Source organism: Ixodes scapularis, unplaced genomic scaffold (assembly GCF_016920785.2).
Source record: "Ixodes scapularis isolate PalLabHiFi unplaced genomic scaffold, ASM1692078v2 PGA_scaffold1__304_contigs__length_218370807, whole genome shotgun sequence".
Taxonomy (NCBI): domain Eukaryota; kingdom Metazoa; phylum Arthropoda; class Arachnida; order Ixodida; family Ixodidae; genus Ixodes; species Ixodes scapularis.
Window position 1 is genome coordinate 158,929,198 of NW_024609846.1, and position 17,870 is coordinate 158,947,067.

Below are 17,870 nucleotides of genomic sequence, written 5' to 3' on the forward strand. Positions count from 1 at the left end.
GTGGGACTTAAAAGTGTGTTAATATTTCTGCACTACAGTATCAGTTTACATTATGATTAATTAGCACCAGCTTGCCTGCAAACTCCCTGTAATTTCATGTAACTATGTGTTTTCCTGGTGGGTTGTATGGGATGTGTGCACGATTCCTTAGGGGTGCTGTGTTGTATGCAAGTGCATTATTAGGCCCTTGCATCCGACAGATAAAAGCTCTGTTGCTTTTGGGAGTGTGGCCGTGACCTTAGGCACGGGCAGAGCAGAACACGCTGGCCTTGTCTTTGGCAAGCAAGGGGACAAGGCGCCAGTTCGACGAACCACTTTCCTAATCCTCGGTGGAGTTGGAGATGGGGAAAAGAGAGGGGGACCTGGTTAGATTGGAAAGGAGTCAGGTCCTGTTGGGACACGGAGGGTCTAATAGGAGGAGCTATATAAGCAGACCGAAGAAGAAGGGTCAGGGAAAAGAATCCAGTGTGTGGGACAGAGACGACCCGAGGACAGATTTGGCGAGCCCCAAGTGGCCAAGGAGGAATTGATGCCAATACGTACAAACTGACGACCGTCAAAGCGACCAGGCGAGCCCCCAGGTATCAGTGAAAGAGCTCCAACTTCATGCAAAAACCAACCAGCAAGAGGGTACAGGCAGACAGTAACAGTGAGTGGGCCGAACCGGACAACGACTCGCACTGCGGTCGCATACCTTGCATAGTCTTGTCGTGAGATTGGTGTAGTGTGGCTTTCGTAGCCTGCAGAGTGTGAGAGTTATGTGGACATAAACAGAGATTAATGGCCAAACTTTGGGTGTTGTCTCACTTCAAGGAGTTCCAGCAACTGTGTCTGTGTGCCTCACAACAAGCGCAGTATGTGTGGTACTGTGGCTTTCAAGCAGTGGGAGCCACTGTGTGCTTAAGGAATGAATTTAGTATGCTCACCAAGCAGGAACCGGCCGTCGCGTGGCACCTGCCCTTGCTCGAGTTGGTTTCGGAGCCAGGAAAATTGCCACACGAAGGAGTCGTGCACCGACCCGGGATACCGTGGGTCGATGCACATTATCCGGCAGTCGGCGTCACACACCTGAAAGTGAGAGATATTGACATGTAATTACCTGAATCCACAAGTAGTAGATTGTACTTATGGTTCACAAAGCAGTCGCAATTTCAGAACCTTTTAAGTTATTTTGTCTGACACAGGCATGTCAACACACCTTCCTAGATGCAAGGTACAACTAACTACCTTGAAACAAAAATAATGTGTTTTTTTTTTTTTACGGAAGCTTGCACGTTTTAACAGACAAGTATTATTTTTGGGAGAAGAGTCTCACGGCTCACATGCTACGTAGAGCACACGCTCGCGCAGTCGTGAGACCCCACAGCCCGCAGTCATAAAACGGCATACTTAAACCGTATCGGCAATACGTTTTTTTTTCCACAGATTTGGGGCGCGTTTTGACAACGTAACATGAGTGTACTTACCACCATCACGTTGAGGGCGTAGAAGTACTTGCGGCACCAGTACGCCGCCTTCGTGACGGTGGGGTCGTTCTTGGATGGGCCGACGATGGAGACCATGGTCCCGTCCACGCAACCGATGACGCCGGGTATCCTGCCGAGCAGCCTGAAGCCCTTCTCCGCGTCGAACCTCTCGCTCGGCGTCTCGGGGAAGTGGATCCAGCCACGCTGGACCCCGAGACGACGCACGATAGCGACGGACACGGCGCGGACCGCAACGCTGACTGTCTTTTGGTCCCGCGCTACGTGTTCGTCGCTCGCCACCATGCCTTGGAAGCTCCCCGTGCCGTAGAAGCGCAGTGCACACAACACTTGAAGCTCCACAGTCATGACGTGGTACGCACTCTCCTCACCTCCGGTTCCTCGCGAAGTTCGTCGCACAACCACCGCACCACGATCTTGGGCAGGCGGTATTGCTTCCGAAAGATCTCCTCCGGGAGCTCGAATGCATCGCGGTGTTCCCGATACAGCCTTTCTGGCGAAAAAAAAAGCTCTATTAAAGAAAAAGTCGAAGTGACGAGACGACGACACCTCGCCGCCGAAAACATGCTGCCAATGACACCTAGTTCCGAGCAAGTACCTTTTGAAACGTACTCGGTACAAAACAAAACGTCATTTTGTTGTCACGTCCGGTAGCCGACTCCGCCCAGTTTTGCCGACTCCGCCCACATTTTTCTAGGGAAATTACGTCACTTTTGTTTCCAACCAATCAGACGTGATGACGTCACTTCCGTGTACTAAAAAAAGGTACATGTACAATGTCGAACCTAGCTATCCTGGGGTGCTATGTTGCGCTTTTTGCACTCCCAGGAGACTTGGAAGAAGGAAGTGACCTCAACGACAAAAGCAAACGCAGATTGGATGTTGAGAGAAGAAAACAAAATCAACATCCAATCTGCATTTGCTGCGTTGTTGACGTCACTTCCTTCTCCCTAGTCTCCTGGGAGTTCAAAACGTGCAACATAGCACCCCTGGACATTGCGGCAGAACGTTAAAACTGATGTCCAGCGGAGTAACAAAAAATTCAAATAGAAAACAAAGGAAATCTAAATGTAGAAATCACGATTCGCGGGACTTCCTGGGAGCGAAAAGAAACAACGGCAGACTGATCGGGCCCCACGTTGGAAGCGCCAGTTATGTGGGTAGCCTATTAATACTGCCCAATCAGGCCGGTTCCACTTTCGTTGAGGAAGTCACACGGGGAGCACTATCATGGAGAAATATTTTATCGATACTCAATGTGTGAGTCGGGTGCTGCGGAGGGCCAAGGCGCCTTACGGTCCGGGTCTTTCCTGGGCTCGCTGAGCGCCATCTCTTCCGTTCGTCACTGCCCTTGGAACTTCGTCCCTGTGCTCGCCCTGCCACGAGCCACCTTTCTCTTCTTCGTTCACGGCGCCGTCCCTCCACGTGCATCGCGGCTCATTTTCCCCCATAGCTTCAAATATTGAAAGTTCATAATGTCTTCCCGCCTTGGTAACCTCGGGTTTACATTCGGTCTGTACACGATTCTAGGAGGATCAACAAGACAACCTTAGTGTGTTCGCTAAGTGAAGGACATGCCCAGCTGTAGAGTTCGACTGACGTGTTCAGCGATAAACATTGCTATACTGTCATATTGTGTGGTCGTTTTTCGGGTTGCCGATCTTCCTTTCTCAGAGGAGACAGATACTCATACTCCCCTCTTTATTTTGTTGTTTGTGCTTCTAATATTGGAAGTTTACAATGGGTTCAACTTCTTAGCCTTCCCGTGTTTGCAACCTCCTGGGCCCGTTTTCTCGAACGCGAACCGTGGATTAAAGTTAACTATTGTCCCTAGAAGTGGGAATTCTAGGTCACGTGACTGGGGGGAGGGCAGGGGCGCCGAGGGAGGAGCAGTACCTACAAGCAAAATTGCCGCGACGTCGCTTAATGAGGGCTAATAGTTCTGCTTGGTTCTGTTGAACATTCATTTGATCCGGCTGTTATATTAATGACGCACCATCAACCTATTAGCACGTCAAGCAAAGCGGTAGTTCGAAGGGACTACTAAACTAACCGACGGCAGCATTCCGCGAACGCACCACTCTTCAGCAGTCCGGGATCCAAGACATATGACGGTACATGAGCCTTATAAGTGTTTTCATGGTGAGTAAAAAAATGTTTTGCGAACGAGTGTTGGTATATATTTATACTAACACGTTTAATTTGTTACACTATGCACGCCAACTCGTGAGCAGTGATTACTTTGCGGAGAAAGGGGGTTATCCTTCATAAAGTCTTCGTTCCGGGTGAACTGCTGGAAGATTGTACGGCTTTTTTTTTTTTTGTTCGCAGTGCGCCGACAGTATGCCGACAGCATCGAGGTTTCTACATATCCCCAGTGGCGAGCGATTCAACGGTGACGAGAAGCTTAGCTTCTCGTCACCAGTGGATCGGTTGGGCAAACGGAAGGGAGGGCAAACAGTTGAGATCAGCAGGAATCGCAGAAACGAACGTTGCAAGGAACAAAAACGAGACTACAGCATCGGCGTTGCCAGACTGGAAGGCACACGGGAAAGTTATGCGTTGTTTCTGGCGAAACATATTGAAGGAAATGTTTCTTACATTTTTGAATATTCGTCGAAAAATTCTAGCATAGTAGCTAAGATTTCTTCGTACCATGTGAAGCAAATAAATTGGTCTTCAAGTACAATCTTACTATATTTTGACTTGAAATACCATACTAGATCGATAAGAAACCAGCGGGAAAAGAGGATCAACAAAATGACTGGCTTGTTTTATCGATAGATGGCGCATCTTACTGCCCAATCAAAAATAAATATTGTTGTTCTATATACAGCCGTTTATTACAGTACCTGGGTACTTTTTCCTTCCTAGGCACCGTGGCTGACCAAAATGGGTTTACCATCGCGTCGAGAAAACCGGCCCTGGTGTACATTCGGTCTGTGCACGATTCCAGAAGGTTCAACTAACGACCCTTATTGTGTTCGCTGGGAGTAGAAGATGCTCAGCTGTAGAGTTCGACTGACGTGTTCAGATATAAAGGTTTCTACACTGTTATACTGTTTGCTTGTTTTTCGGTTTGCCCATCTGTCTTTTTCACAGTAGACGCGTACTAAAATTAGAATTAAAACGAGACTGGTTAAACGCTGTTGTACATGTTACTCCTAAAGTGTAAAGAAAGTTGCTTGTATTTAAAAGTAACTAGGTGCGTTACTCGTTCGTTTTCGATTAAATTAGCTAAATACGCTACTCGTTACCGAAAAAAGTAACTCTGTAGAAGTAAGTAGTTACTAGTAATGCGCTTCGTACATGTTTGTACAGGACCTTGATTCAACGAAGAAACACCTTTTAGATAACGTCAGCAGGCGGAGTTAGAAGTGTGACTCTGGCTTTCACCATTTAAACATTTTTTAGATGTGCCGAGAGTCTGTATCATCGTTGCCGTTCCGTGATACACCCCCGTGTATGAAAAGCTTTACCAAGAATGTAAAAATAGTATAACCCGAGGCCGCAGAGCACGTTCCCAGTTGATGAGTCAGAACCAGGGTCTTCAGAACGCACCATAGTTCGACAACAGAAACGAAGACAATGTTTCAGATTTGCCGATACCAGAGACCGCGTGAATGCGCATGCTTGAATTGCCTCGTGGGGAGGAGGAGAGTGGGCGGATAGGCTGATCGGCTGATGCAAGGCAACGCCTCCTCTAAAAAGATGCCTGAGCGGCCGGCTTGCCTTTGAGCTGTAGCCGAATCGCCACGCGGTGTCCCCGGGCTGTTATACTGCTCTAAGCTCTGTGCGCCCCGTCTCTGGTCGCTCCTTGCGGCTTTTTGTTTATACCCGAGCTTGGTGCGTGTCTTCTTTTTTTTTAATATATCATGCACAAAATTTTGTTCCGCGCTGACTAGATAATGCTGGTGTAGCTAGTCTTCTCTTGATTATACTATACACGATATGTTTGCGGGGATGTAATTTTCGCAATTTTAATTAAAGCTTATACATCTCTCAAGCGCGAAATTTTGTGCCCGCAAAATATTTAAAGAACCCATTCTTTGCAAAAATTGTGTGATGATCAGCGAGTTTCCGGGACTGCGGGACATTGACGAGTGCACGCAAACTTGCCTAGTGTTAACCTGTTTTAATCTCGTGCGACATGCTCTTTATATACCTGGTGCGCAGGGAGCGCCACCTGGCTGTCTATCACCCCCCCCCCCCCCCCCTCTATCAAAAATTAGCCGAGGTCCCACCTATCTTCACTGAGAAAAGCGCACAGGAGGCTTCCGTGTTCGATTACGTTTCTTCGGAAGTGAAGTGCCAGGAATCCTCGGTAGCGAAATGCCATGGACAGGCTGAGTATTTTCATGCTGATATCCAGCTGTTACGGTTTGAGGCACCGCTTGGGCAGAAGCTTCTAGTCGTACAGCCTCAGCGAGAGCGGGCACAGTTTCATTAGGAGGAGCAGCCTGATCCACCGCTCTGGTCGCGGCTCCGATGACGCCCTAGCTTGGGCTAGGTCAGGATGGGGTGACCACCCGTCCCGCGGCTCGCGGGACTGTCCCGCATTGAGGGCTCGTGTCCCACGTCCGGCAAGAAATTCTCAAATCTTCAAAATGTCCTGCGATTCACACTGTCATAAAAATCACTACGCATCTCATGGCGCTGCCTAATAACGGGGCACGTGCCCCGGGGAAGCGCCGAGGTCGCTGGTCAGCGTGCGTATTGCAATGGTACATCATTTTCTATCCAAGCATTGCGAGTTGCGACCGCCGTTCTTGCAAGAGAACTGACGCGCATGTACCGTTGTACCTCTCTTCCCTTGGTGGCAAAATATTGCGAGAAAATTGCTCACCAAATGTTAAAAAATAAATTATTGTAATTCTTTTCCAATCGTGCTGTGTCAATGTAAAAAAAAACTGCCGCAAAAAGTTTTTTTTTTTTTTAGTACGATTACTAAAGTCGAAGAGACTGCAACTCACAACAGTAAAAAAAAAAAAAAACATAAAGTTTGTTTGAAATTTGTGTAGAAGCATGTAAGTAAAAAAAAGAATCGACAGGAAAAAAGAAGCCGTAAAAAATTGAATGCTTCTTTCCTTTTGATGCCTTGAGTTTTGCCGCTTACGATTTTACGTTTTCAACTTAGATACATGAATTAACATATGTGGCATTAAAGCTTAAAATATATCACTGGGAGTGAAAATTACTTGAGCTTAACTGTCGCAATACATTTTACAGCTGTATAATATGCTTTCGGACAATACATGACATTAAGTATGTTAACAAAGCCACATTTCGTGGCGTGTGTCAATAAATTTCCTCAAATAGTTATTTTTGAATTATGCCTTTTGACCTGAACCTGCGGCAGAAAAGGGGAACATTTTTCCTCCTTCTGCCCATCTCGTGTTGAGAAGCATCATTGTCAACTTTCATTAGCTTGACTGCGCACTAAGTCCTTTTTTTTGCAGTTGCCATCGTCGAAATATAAATCCGTTCTGCTCTTACAACCCCCCCCCCCCCCCCTCGTCTCTCTCCTTTCCCCTTCCCCCCTTCCCAGGTCCGTGTCCCGAATTTCGCTAGCAGGAAGGTGGTCACCCTAGGTCGGGACCCAGATGCCCTTCATGACGTCTCCAACACCGACCATCTGGGAGTGCGACATTTGTGATAAGGTCACTTGGAGTGTCGGTCACAGTTGCCGGCACACATGGAGGACCTTGTCAACAATTGCTCGCGTAAACGGCATCACCCTGCTCAACAGTTGGTATCAGTCGAGCACCCTTGTCGTGCACCATCTTCTGGATGAGCTGTTTTGTCAATGTGCTTGATCTCAGGTCGGGGTGAAGTAGAGTCAAAGCGGTGTTTAACATGCGACCCATCAGTAACTCCGCCGGAGTGCACCCTGTGGTTTCATGAGGTGTAGCTTTGTAGCTGAGCAGGATTCGGGCCAGCTGACACTCGAAACGTCCATCAGTTGCCTTCTTCAGCTTCAACTTTATGGTTTGAACCGCTCGCTCAGTGGCTCCATTTGACGGTGATATGGTGGCGTTAGAATTTGCCTTATTCCATTCTGTCGAAGGAAGTTCTTAAAGCTACCACTTACAAATGCCGGCCCGTTATCTGATACGACGAGATATGGTAGTCTGCGACAGGAAAATATCACCCGCAAGCAAGCGGGGACACAGGAACGACCTCGCTGCACTTTGAGTATGCGTCGACCATGATGAGTAAGTAGATAAGGGTTCTTCATTGGTCCAGCAATATTGATATGAAGACGAGACCATGGCTTTCCTGGGATTGGCCACGGCATCATCGGGGGTGGTCGTGCGAGTCGCTGGTTTTCTTCACACACGGCATCCCCGCACTGTAGTCGCAATGTCTTCATCTAATGATGTCCGCCATACATGGCTTCTTGCCACGGCATTCATTTCAGCAATCCCTGGATGACGTTCATGCAGGAGTCGTAGAACATCTGGTTGTAAGGATCCTGGGATGACGACCCTTGACCCCAACCGGATACAGTTCTCTCATGCGCACAGCTGAGTTGTTCGAGCAGCGTATGGTTTTAACTCTGGTTCATGCAGCTTAGCTCCAGACCACAAAGAATCTCGAAGATTTGCCAAAGTCAAGTCCTTTGAAGTGGCGCCGGCCACGATAGACGCAAGTAGCACCAGAGGATAGGCCCCTTCAAGCATAAATACCTCGGCTGGCCGCTGATTGGAACATGCAGGAACAGGTAGCGGCAGCCTACTCAGGGAATCCGCATTTGCTATGTTTGAACGCGGTCTGTACTTCAGTTTGTAGCTATACGCCGACAGCATCACTACACAACGCAGCACACGTGGCGAAATGGTCTCAGGCACAGGCTTGTCCGCAGCAAGCAGCCCCAGCAAGGGCTTGTGGTCTGCGACCGCTTCGAAGTCACGGCCCCACAGGTATTGCGGAACTTAGTCACACCAAAAATGAGAGCCAGGGCTTCCTTGTCAAGCTGACTGCAGTTACGCTCAGCCGGCAGAAGATCTCGAGATGCAAACGGAACTGGTCTCTCAGCACCTGAATCTTCTCGGTAAGCAAGGACAGCCCAAATTCCATATGGCCACGAATTGCAGATCAGCACTACTACATTCTTCGTGTCATATTATGCCATTACCGTGGCAGACAGCAGTAACTCCTTACTCTGACGAAAAGCCTGTTCCTGGTCCGCACCCCAAGTCCAAGGCGTATTTGCGGCCAGAAGATCGTTTAACGGATAGAGGATGCTGGACAAGTTTGGCAGGAAACGACGGTCGAAATTGACCAGTCCCAGGTTGCTCTGCAGCGTTTTTACATCCGTAGGCCTTGGAGCTTTCAGTACTGCCTGTCTTTACTGGGCTTGGTTGGAATCCCGCAGAGCTAACTACATGAACAAAGTATTTAATTTGGGGAACAAAGAAGGCGAAGTTGCATAGCTTTAGCTTCAGCCCAACTTGCTGCAGCCGACTCAGTACCTTGCTCAGGTTCTCCAGGTGGTCTCGATCGTTTTGCCCTATCACGAGAATGACGTCGAAATATACAACGACGTGCTTAAGTCCCTGCATTCGGTTCTTCATCTAACGCTGGAAGATCGATGGTGCTAAGGTCACACCGAACGGCAGGCGAGTGTACTGGTACGGACCTCGTGGAATGTTGATGGTACCCAGTTTGGGACGACTTCTCATGAAGCTGAACTTGTAGGTGCAGAGCCGACACTGTTAGCGCGAACAAGCAATCACCTGTTTTTCCAGTTTTTCTCTTTGAAACTAAGGGATGTCATTCAAGTTATTATTGCTACGGAAAGAGCTAATTTAGTTCTATAATGTAAGTGATACAATTTAGTGCTCGCTGAAACTATTCAGAAGTAAAATGCGAAAATGCGCCGATGTCGTATTCGCGCTAACAGTGTCGCGAGAGCCGCCTCGGTGGCTCCGAGGCGAGAGCGTCGGCCTACGGATCCCCATGTGGCGGGTTCGAATCCCGGCCGAGGTGCCCGCAATCTGACGGAGGCTTATTGCGGAGAAGACGCCGTGTAACTGAGCTTTCGGTTGCACGTCAAAAGATCCCCAGGTGGTCCAAATTAATCCTCAGTCCTCCGCTGGGGCGTGCCAGATGCCCGTCGTTGGTTTGGCACGTAAAACCCCCAAATTTGACTTTTTTGACTTTAGTGTCGCGATGTGTACGCATCTTTCAAATTCAACTTGCTGAATTTCTCGCCTCCACTCAGCTTAGCAAACAGGTCTTCCACTCGCGGAATGGGGGGTACTTTTCAGGTACAGTCACAAGATTCACAGTAACTTTGAAGTCTCAAGAGATGTGTATCTGCCCATTTTGTTTTAAGACCGGTACAATAGGGGCAGCACATTCCGAAGTCTTCACTGAACGTAGAACTCCCTACCGTTCCGTGCGTTGCAACTTCTCGTTGACTTTGTCAAGTATCGCAAATTTAACTGCACGAGGCTTAAAAAACCTTGGTTTGGCGTTGTCCTGAAGATTTATGTTTGCGTGAAACCACCTTGAAAGTTCCGAGACCTTCATCAAAGATGCTGCAGTATTTAGCAACGAGGTTGCAACAGAAGTCTCCACGTTCATATCCTTCACCTTGGAAAGCTCGATTAGGAAGGAAAGGGCCCGATGTAGAAGAAATAAACTTGAGCAGTGTGCTTTGATGGGCTAGTTGGTTCATGACTAGATGGAACAGCGCGGAACATAGGACAGAAAGAACAGGACAACACGAGCGCTGACTTACAACTGACTGTTTAATGTGAAGCGAAGGAAGAAGAAATAAGAAGCGAAGGAAGCAGAAGAAATAAACTGAAAATAAGGATTAAAACAAAATACTTGCAATGAAAATAACTAAAAGACGAGGGAAAAGCAAAACAAAAACAAAAGTGAAGAACAGAAAATAACTTTTTAGAAAAAGCAAGGTTCATTACGTGCTCTCGAGATATGCGATTTCCTTCCTCAACAGGGTCACGGAAGGCATGCTGACTGCGCTTGTGTCTTTCTTAATGATGGAGAACGCTTCGATGATCTCGCGCGTGCGACAGTCTCTATGGTTGAGAGAGGCTTCAATGCCCAAGTGGTTAGGCTGCTGTCCGCAGGCTTCCCGCAACCTCTGCTGAGTAGCCTGGCAGAAAAGCTCCTTCTTGAGTCGCGTCGCTCCACTAGCAAGCCTCAAGATACACGCAAGAGATCTCCTTGGACAGTCATACCCTACATCCATGGCCTGTCCCACAACCTGAAAAAGGTTGGAGCCAAGGCAGGCGTTCAGGTACTTTTCTCTGCACCTAACAAACTGGGTCGTCTGTGCAAAAAAGTAAACTCTACCAACCCCTCTGCCACCTCCATCAGGCAATGCCAGAAGAGCCATGCAAATCCTTTCGTCGAGTGTGTCGAAGGCGTCGTGTACGACGTTCCGCTATCGTGCGGTCGGTCGTACGTTGGCCAGACCGGGCGGTGCATCAACGATCGTCTGAGAGAACACCGCGCCTCTTTGGGAACGACCACTGGCAGCAACCTAGCCAGGCATTGTGCAGCGTGTGCCTGCGTCCCAGCATTTGACAGATGCGAGATTATCAAACACCATAGAGACTGTCGCACGCGCGAGATCATCGAAGCGTTCTCCATCATTAAGAAAGACACAAGCGCAGTCAGCATGCCTTCCGTGACCCTGTTGAGGAAGGAAATCGCATATCTCGAGAGCACGTAATGAACCTTGCTTTTTCTAAAAAGTTATTTTCTGTTCTTCACTTTTGTTTTTGTTTTGCTTTTCCCTCGTCTTTTAGTTATTTTCATTGCAAGTATTTTGTTTTAATCCTTATTTTCAGTTTATTTCTTCTGCTTCCTTCGCTTCTTATTTCTTCTTCTTCCTTCGCTTCACATTAAACAGTCAGTTGTAAGTCAGCGCTCGTGTTGTCCTGTTCTTTCTGTCCTATGTTCCGCGCTGTTCCATCTAGTCATGAACCAACTAGCCCATCAAAGCACACTGCGAAAGCTCGATGCCGAAGCCTTTCATCCAGCCACGTCCTAGCGCAGATGGGCAGGTACCAGAGACGACATACAGGATGCCCTGACACTCGCGGTTTCCAAGTCTCACCGTTGCAGTAAGGCTTCCCTGAACTGGGGAAAGTTCACCTGAATAGCTTTTCAGCATGACGCGCAACGGGTCCAAGTACTTTGATTAAAATCCGTGTCGAAATGATTCCTCAGACAAAACAGACATGCTGCTGCCCTGTCAAGTTTTATCAGCAATGGAGTCCCGTTCACCGTATCTTCCACTCGGAAAGGTTGGCAGTCAACTGCAGAAGATGTCATTTCCCACCTCTCGCAGACTTCTGGCAGTGAAACATCTTGCGACAGGCCCGCTTCATCCAAGGTGTTAACCGATTTCAGCACTCTAGTGTAATATCGTCGGGCCAACGGCGGTAGCATCCGCTGTCTCCCCCTTGCACACTCGTACACGATGCCCCTTGTCCCGGCACTTGTGACAAGTGGTACTTGCAGGACGGCACTGTGTGGCGTAATTCTCGCCTCCGGAGCGAAAAAACGAAATGGTGCCAGTCTTCCGCTTCGGCTTCGCAGCTGCATCAGTGACACGGCGTTAGCTGACGCGACGTTTGACTGGATAGACGTTGAGAGTACCAGCGAGTCTTTCTTCGCTGCTTCCATTGCAACGACCGTCTTTTTTGAGCCATCGAAAGTCAAATTTGGAAACTGTAGGAGTCGCCTTTGTTTCACCTCGTCGTTAATACCTCCAACGATGCGGTCTCGCAGGATTCTATTTCGGAACGCGCCGAATCCGCAATTGTCCGCGAGCTTGTTCAGAGAAGCAAAGAAATCCGCCGCTGTTTCACCGTCATGACGCATCCGTGCATTGAACTTAAAGCTTGCAACGACTTCTGACGGCTTTGGTGAGAAATGCTCATCTGTACCTTGAACACGGTTTTTAGGTTTGCCTGAGACGGTTTGACAGGAGCCAGCAGATTTCGAAGCAACGAATATATGGCCGGTCCCAAAAAACGAAAGTAAAACGGCTCGCCGTTTCTCAGCCTTGACATTGTAAGCGATGATGTACTGTTCAACCCGCTCTCGGTACTCGCTCCAGTTCATTTCAGCGTTAAACGGCTCTAGTTTGCCGACCACCGGCATACCAGCAGGTGCACAGTCCGACGGCAGCAGTTTAACACTTAAAATTCCTCGTCGCCACTGTAATGATGAGCGAGTTCTCGGGACAGTGCGGCGTTGACGAGTGCATGCAATATTGCTGAGTGTTGATCTCTCTTAATCTCGTGCGACAAGCCCTTTATATACCAAGTGCACAAGGGGCGCCATCTGGCTGTCTATAACATATTGAACCCACGACAATAAGGTAGTTTACGGTACATCTAACCACGAGCCAATGCAGACACCGGAGAATCATCCATGAACGCGGGTTTCGGAGTGTGGCTGCTACTATGCAAATTACGTTTTAGGAACTGCAATTCACGTGCGGCTTTCAAAAGGCACTTCTGGCGCACATTCCACATGAAAAGAGATCCCAGAAATAAATATTTACGTGCACGGCAGAAACCGATTGGGGCATTTTCGCTGTCAGCATGTAGGCGCCAGATGGTACCACAACTTCAACACATTGCGGCATGGGGGTTTTCGCTCAATACGCTTCGCAGCAGCATTCGTGTCCATCACGCCAAGAGCGTAATTGTCGAAGAAAAGGCTTCATAAAGTTCATGGTGATGAGTTTCAGGGAGACGTTGCCGGTAGTGAGCTTTGTCCTTCCTCCCAGTGCCGTCGTCGTCGTGTGGACGGAGGCAAACGCCTCTCGCGGCCGCTTCGGCCGTTTGGGAGAGGGGCAGAGGAGAGGGTACGAGGTAAAACACGACCACGAGCGAGCAGTTGGAAACGTCTGAAGTCTAGGCGCACTAGCTGAAACTACAGTTCCTGTGTAGGCTCCTTGCGGGAGCCAGAGTTGCGCGTCTGTTTTCCATGTGCCGCCGTGCCGCCGTGCCGCTATTCGCCGAGATCCGATCACGTGAGGATCCGGAACAAATGCCGTGCAGGAAAGTAGACGTTGCACGCGCCCCGACAGTACGTTCCCCTGCTTTTGAGCGCGCCGCGCGCCTCGAACACGTGGCGCCGCTCTTCACAGAATTCAGTCACGCGAGGAGCAGGATCCACATGCCGTACAGGAAAGACGGCGCTAAGTGGATGAACGCGCAACTCTGGCTCCCGTAGGGAGCCTATACAGGAACTCTAGCTGAAACAGTTTGCGTGGCTCTTGACCTCCGTCCCCGAATTATCGCGACTCTTGTCTTGGTCCGGAGTATCGGGCATTCGCCGGGGTCCGAAGAACGACACAGATTCCAAGAAATCTCTGCACGCCACGGACAGGCGGAAAATATTGTCTTTTTAGGCCCCTCTACAACTGTACTTCGTACCTGCGCCCTTCTGTCATAAAGGTAAGGCTAAGGATTGATACTAAAATAGAGATGTGCGCAATTCTATAAAGTTTTTTTTACACCAAAACGGCTCAATTTATCCTATAATTAAACTTAATTTCACCTTAAGTCCGGACGCAACTAATGTCACAAGCTGATGAGACCAATTAAACCACGTCAAAAGCGCAAGTCACTCCTTTATGTACTTGACTGATTTAGCGATGATAGAAGACGCTCCGAAATCCGACGAACAGCATGTTTTGGCGTTTCTTCGGCTGCTTGATGGTTCCCGCACGTATCGTCGGCAGCATCGGGACATACGTTTAAGCGAAGTATAGATAGAGATTCTAGCAAAGGTCACTTCAGTGTGGGTTCCAAATGGACCCTAACGCGGTAATGAAACTAAATTATAGTGTCTAGCCTTTTAAGAAATAAACTCAGAACGTGCCTTGTACCGAACATCTTGGAATCTCTTTGCAGCCATTGCTGTTGAGCCATTTGGCGACAAGAAACCCAAAGAAACAATCGCGAAGCGGGAAGCGTGAATATAAAAAGCCACATAACCGCGTGTGTTTAGCTGTCAGTGAGTAAGCTGGAGTCTTTTACGCGTTACTGGAAAAAGCAATCAATCACAATTAGTGATTAAAATAAGAACACCGACTTCACTTAACAAGAAAAACAACTTCATTAAACGTTTTGACTCTCATGCGGGAGGCATCATCTGTACAAACACAAGAATGAGAGAGCTTCGGTCAACCACGTTGACCGAAGCTCTCTCATTCCTGTGTACCACGTTGACATACACATGGCCAACGTGGCCAACGTGGTTTTCCACGTTGACATACACAGTCAACGTGGTCAACCACGGTGACTGTGTATGTACTGATGATGCCTCCCGCATGAGAGTCGAAACGTTTAATGAAGTTGTTTTTCTTGTTATGTGAGGTCGGTGTTCTTATTTTAATAATGACATCTCCCGGCTTTTAGACTATTTTTGCATTACGATTAGTGTTTTTCTAAAAGAGTAATTCTAATTCAGTTTCGTTGGATGTCATTGAGTTTAGTGTAGGCATGTACTTATCCCGAAAAAAAAAATAGATTACAATTACTATTTCTAGAAAACTTTAGTTAGATTACTCGATTATTGGGAAAGAATTAATTGGCCGCTTCTTAAAAAAGTTCCCGTTACTTTTCCAATTATTTCAGGTATTGGGAACGATATATTTTCTTTCGGCTTGAAGACTGGTTTTTCATACTGCCCATTTGTTGATTAAGGATACCAAATTAGAAGCTACCCCTTTGTGAAAAATATTCTATGGGGCCCACCAGTATTTCTGAAACATTTTGACGTACTCTACAGAAATGTTTCAGGGATTTGAGATATTCGTCGAAGTTTTCTAAGAGGTCTGTGTACCCTTCAAGAACTTATAAAGGGTGTAAGAGACCCACCAAAGCTTTTTTTAAGGGCTGTGTGGTCTGTCTTCTTTTCGTGAACCACTGCACCCATCAAAAACGTTTTAATGGTTCTGTGGGAGAGATCTTGTGACCCTTGAATATATATGCGCGTCGGAGAAGACACTTGTTCATTTCGTATAGGACGTCCGCAACCAATGTCAAAAAATGAGACGCTCCCCAGTCCATATTCTATCGTGGCTTTGGTTAACGCGGCCCCTTTTTTGTGTGTGTGTGTTCTGTGAATATGTTCACCGGCTGGGGGGGGACTAGGGATGTCTAAGGACGCCAAGTACTCGATCACCAGAGAGAAAAGGTGCGTGGTGGAAATGGGGAGGGGGGCCTTTTGCTGTTTCTTTGAAGATAACCTGTTACTGGTCGATATACATGATTCATCAGAAACTGACCACCCTGTTTTTTCTCCTTCAACGAGCGCAAACTAAATGCACAACAAAAAACGGACGCTCAGTATAGGCTTCCCGTCCCATGCAAGAGATCTATTTTCTAAAGCAGCTGGGCGCGCTGATCAAGAAGGTCGCTCAGTGGCCTGGTTTTCACGCCTCTTCGTTCGTCCGGCTTCAGAAGCATCCAGGGAGCAAAGAGAACGGCGGAGACGCCGTAGCGTCAACATCAGGGATGTCACCGTGACTGTGCTCAGGATTTCTCAACGGTGGCGGATGTTAGTTGAACGTTCGTGGTTGTTGATAAACGTGCTACTGAAAACATGTATGTGGGTGCGAGGGGCACCTGCTGGGTTTTATTACTTGAACTGCTGTACATCTCAGGAATTCACCCAGCGGTTCCTTTAAAGATATTTTTTGCGACAATCAACACGGTTGTCCCTAATTGGTGTGGTCGCTTTTGTCTATTGCTGCTTGCATTCAGGGTTGAGTAAACGTTGTTTCTTAACGTATTTTGAGTTACAACGTGCATGTAAAACACGGTGTTTGAAAATAATTTTCATTAACATATTAAACTGAATTTTTGGTCTATGATTCACAGTCATTTGGGGGTCTAAATGGTTGAAGAGCTGAGGAGGTCTGAGAGACTCAGCGGTTTGAATACTGAAACGTCTGAAGGGCTGAAGGGATTTGAAGGACTAAGTGGTTTAAAGGGCTGAAGGGGTTTCAGGGATGAAAGTGTTTGAAGCGTTGAGGGGACCCATAAAGCATCAGGGCTGAAGCGTTATTTTCAATAAGGTAGTCGCATTCCTAATTCACCACTGTTGGTAAAACAACTTCCTCTGGGAGACTTGGTTCGAAGATACGTTCGTTACAAACTTGCAAAAACAAATTGCGCATTGAAAAAAAAGGGAGGGAGGAAAGAAATATTAATGGTTACAAGAATGATGTCAGTACTTCCAAAAGTAATCAGATTACGACCTAGAGGACTCAAAAACACAAAAAAACAAAACACACACACACAGAAGAGGAAGAGACAGGTACTACACGGGCTGGCGCTGTGCTTCTTCCTCGTCCGCGTTTTTTTTAACCATCTAGGCCTATTTGAATGAACCAACTAGCCTAATCCCAATTCTTAAATCAAATTACTCTTGTGACTCTTCCTTATAGAAAGTTTCTAAACGATTAAAATCTTTTCTCGGAAAAAAATATATTACAAGCATTTTGACTACTTGCTACGAGTAAAGTACAAGTCTGATATCGCACAAAGGTGACGAGCGCCATGACGAACCACTTTTCGCGTTGTTTGATTGGCCCCATCGTATCGCAAAGAGTTCGATACTGTCGGCCTTAGCGTGAAACAGAATGCTGAAGAAATTATTGAGTCATTATTTATAATTATGAATTTCAGAATTTTCACTGGAAGAAAATTACGAGTCAGGTTGCTTTGGGCTCCTCCCGAAACATGGCGGATCCTTCGATCGCAGAAGCACGCGAAGAACCTCGACCAGCCGTGACATTCCTCCCGGAGGTCTATATCAAGACCAACGACCTACAGCGAACGACGAACATCAGGACGCTCGAACGTCTGGGAATCAATTTTAAATGTAGACCCAGCGCGGACCAGCAGTTCATGGACATAGGATGTGGTACCGGCGACTTCACTCGCCAAGAACTCCTGCCACGCTGCCAGCCCTGCAGGAGGATCGTGGCAACGGACATTGGCGAAAGCATGGTGCGCTACGCGAGAGAGAATTTTGCCCATCCGCAGATCGAGTATCAGGTGCATGACATCTCGAAAGACGTGTCTGGACTTGTCAGGAAGTACGGCCAGTTCAACCGCGTCTACTCTTTCTACACTTTACATTGGGCGAAGGACTACGTGACCGCTTTCAGGAACATATCCGACCTGATGACTTCCGGAGGAGAGTGCCTGCTTCTGTTTGTGGCACGTTGGACGGGCTACGAGGTGTGGAGGAAAATCGCCCAGATGGACTCATGGAAAGCGTATGGAGAGGTAACGATACTGTTTATATCATTTTGTTTTATTTGAATGAGTTAAATTTAGAAACCGAAACTAATCCAATTTTGCCTGA

General features: G+C 47.6%; 1 protein-coding gene across 1 annotated transcript in view; it reads left to right on the top strand.

Annotated features, from left to right (window-relative positions):
- Positions 1-17,239: 17,239 nt before the first annotated feature.
- LOC120845185 (juvenile hormone acid O-methyltransferase-like) overlaps positions 17,240-17,870 on the top strand; it is a 41,663-nt gene continuing 41,032 nt past the window's right edge. The window contains exon 1 of the mRNA XM_040216990.3: positions 17,240-17,791. Coding sequence (XP_040072924.2) covers positions 17,240-17,791 — 552 coding nt within the window. The remainder of the gene's footprint in view (positions 17,792-17,870) is intronic.